Here is a 2,633-nt window from a genome sequence, read left to right on the forward strand (position 1 = left end):
AACCACACGCTCGGAGCGGAGGCGAGCGCAGAGCCCGACTCAAACGTCTGGGGCCCAGCAGGCTCTGGGGGCCTTTACAGAGCTGAATATCCCAGCTCCAAACTACAGCAAAGTTTATGCCACTCTATGACCTAACTGATCCTGCTGGAAAGCTCAAGGTCGATTCTCACCACAAAGATGAGGAAGAGAAGTTTTACGAGGCCGCTGGCTGCTCCCAAGCCTCTCGTGCGAGCAGGCTACCAGCGGAAGGAGCTGGCTTTTTTCCCTGGTTGCATAACATGCTGTTTCAGCCCCGCATGATCCGGGAGCAGGGAATGGCGTTCTCTGCGACAACGCAGGCCGCGGGGACGGGGAGCGCAGACACAGGTCACCGCGGCCCAGCCGTGCGCACAGGGACCGGGCGAAGAGACGGCCGCTGTCACGAGGGATAAGCAGCAATTAATAAGCTCTATTTGGCAGCAATCGGAGCGCACCCTTTGGCAACCAGGCAGTTGCCGTGTGTTCACCAGGGCTGCTAAGCTCTGCGGAGATTACACAAAAATAATTACCAGGGGGTTTCCGCTTTGCTCAAGAGGAAAAAAAAAAAGATCCTGTTGTGGGTTTGTTCAGCCTGCCAGTCAATTCAGCTCGTCACTGTCTGCGTATGACGGGGCAGAGACACTCCTGCTCTGACGCTAAGAGAATCAGGGCCCTAAAATCAGGGGAAGAGGGTGCTAGGGAAGGACAGCAAAGCAAACCAGTACAGCTCTGTGAGGAGCTAAGGGGGCTGGTCTGCTCAGCAGCGACGCACCGGCTCAGCCAGCCAGGTGCTCGCCCAGCCGCACTTCGAGGACAGTCGGGCTTGCCTGAAACGCCTCAATGCCCTCGGCTTACGGAGGCTGGCGAAAGCAAGAGGTAGAGGTGATTTATATTAGATATCTGCACCAGTCTGGGCAGCTTTAGCAGATTTTAGCTGAGTGTCTTTTCTAGGGAACCACTCCACAGCCCAGGACAAGCACCTTCCCCATCCCAAAGCCCAACTAAAGCAGCTCCAGGATTTGGAGGTGCCTTCCACTGGTGCTCATCAGCTTTTCCTTGGCTGCAGTAACCATCAACCTGAACGTCAACAGCCTTTTAGCTCTTATCACCACGCCCTCATCCCTCACAGGGCAATAACCAGCCATCCGGCGGTTTGGTTCTACTCTGCCTTTCTTCCATCTCACTCCCTCACCTGCCCCATCTCATCCTGCCTCCCTCAGTCTGTGCTGAGTTCACCTGGCCAATGCCTCAGGGTGTTTTTCCTGCCTTCGCTCCATGAGTCTCTCTAACCAGATGTCCAACTCCGCTCCGCTGGCCTCACGCCATATCTTCACAGCACTGCCAGACTTGTTTTGAAACCAACTAAACTGTCCCAAAGCCCAGCGAGTCTGAATCTAGACCGCTAGCCTTACGCCAGCCTGGGCCACAGCTGCAGCCCTGCCGCCCACGGCCACGCTTTCAACCAGGTTTACAGGACTCCAGTCGTGTGTTCTCACTCACAAAAAGATTTCTTGACAGCTTCAAAGGACCATCCAGGTAACCTGTGTGTGGGTATGGTATGATCAGACACCTGAACACACAGCCTGAAAGCAGAGCCTGAGATATCCTTGGAGTTAGGCAGCCACAGACAGCCAGGTGTTTGGACATCAAGAGCGCCTGCAAACCCAGACATGACGATGCAGAGCGGCTGCACAGAGCCAAGAAGTGATGAGCTCCACAGCAACAAGTTCCATCTACCTGCACCGGCCAAGAGATGGGTATGGCAAGACACGAGCAATCACCAGAGCGACACCTAATCAAGGTGTCACCTAAGCAAATTCACAAGCCAGGTGGTTTTAACAGCATTTCTTCAAAAGCACCTTAGGAAACATCGCAGCCCCACATCCAAGTTTTATCTTACTGTCTGGAGGCCTTCAACACTTACTTTCGAAGGATGATGACAGCTCTTCTCTCCTTGATGTCCTGTGGTCGAATACAGTGTGTAATCTCATCGGCTGCATATCCACTGACAACAGAAACAAAAAGCCGTGGTCAGAAAGATGACAGGCAGAAGCAGAAAGCGGTCACCAGCCTCAACAGCTCAGCTTGGCCGGTCACTTCCACACTTCCACCAGGAATTCCTCCTCCGAACACCGTTCCCCAGGCACTCCGGAGGCAGACTTACGGGAAGGAAGGAACTTCAGGAAAGAATGAGGACAGGCAGGGCCTTTTTGGACTCGATTTTTTAGTCTACACCAGAGGAAACTACCACCTGCCACAACACTGGGAAATAAGACATGTAGGAAATGAGTTTATGGAGCGTGAATTCAGCCAATTCATTTGTCATGAGATTAGAAACAGGGGGAAAAAAGAAAAAAAATCAACACAGTTCTCCAAAGCATCTTCTCAGCCATGGTACAAACATCACCCCCAGCACAGCCCAACCCCAACACAAGGGACATGGGGTAACATTCAAATCCAGAGCAGTGCATAAAGCTGCACTCCTAAAACTGCCCTGTCACAGGGCAAGACGGCTCCTGGGACGAGGAGAATGACACCAGGCTCAAGCAGCCACGTCACCGTGCAGCAGCCGCTCTCGGCAGGAGGGTGGTTTGGTCTAACGGCTGACGTTTCCC

At 53.4% G+C, this 2,633-nt stretch overlaps 1 protein-coding gene across 1 annotated transcript in view; it reads right to left on the reverse strand.

The window, feature by feature from the left end:
• The window catches only part of ALKBH5 (AlkB family member 5, RNA demethylase), a gene marked incomplete at its 5' end in the record, with an annotated part of 13,274 nt that overhangs the window by 4,471 nt on the left and 6,170 nt on the right, over window positions 1-2,633 (reverse strand). The window contains one exon of the mRNA XM_010143832.1: window positions 1,943-2,023. Within this exon, the coding sequence (XP_010142134.1) occupies window positions 1,943-2,023 (81 nt within the window). The remainder of the gene's footprint in view (window positions 1-1,942; window positions 2,024-2,633) is intronic.

The sequence above is a fragment of the Buceros rhinoceros genome, unplaced genomic scaffold (assembly GCF_000710305.1).
Source record: "Buceros rhinoceros silvestris isolate BGI_N320 unplaced genomic scaffold, ASM71030v1 scaffold28629, whole genome shotgun sequence".
In the NCBI taxonomy this organism is placed as follows: Eukaryota; Metazoa; Chordata; class Aves; order Bucerotiformes; family Bucerotidae; genus Buceros; species Buceros rhinoceros.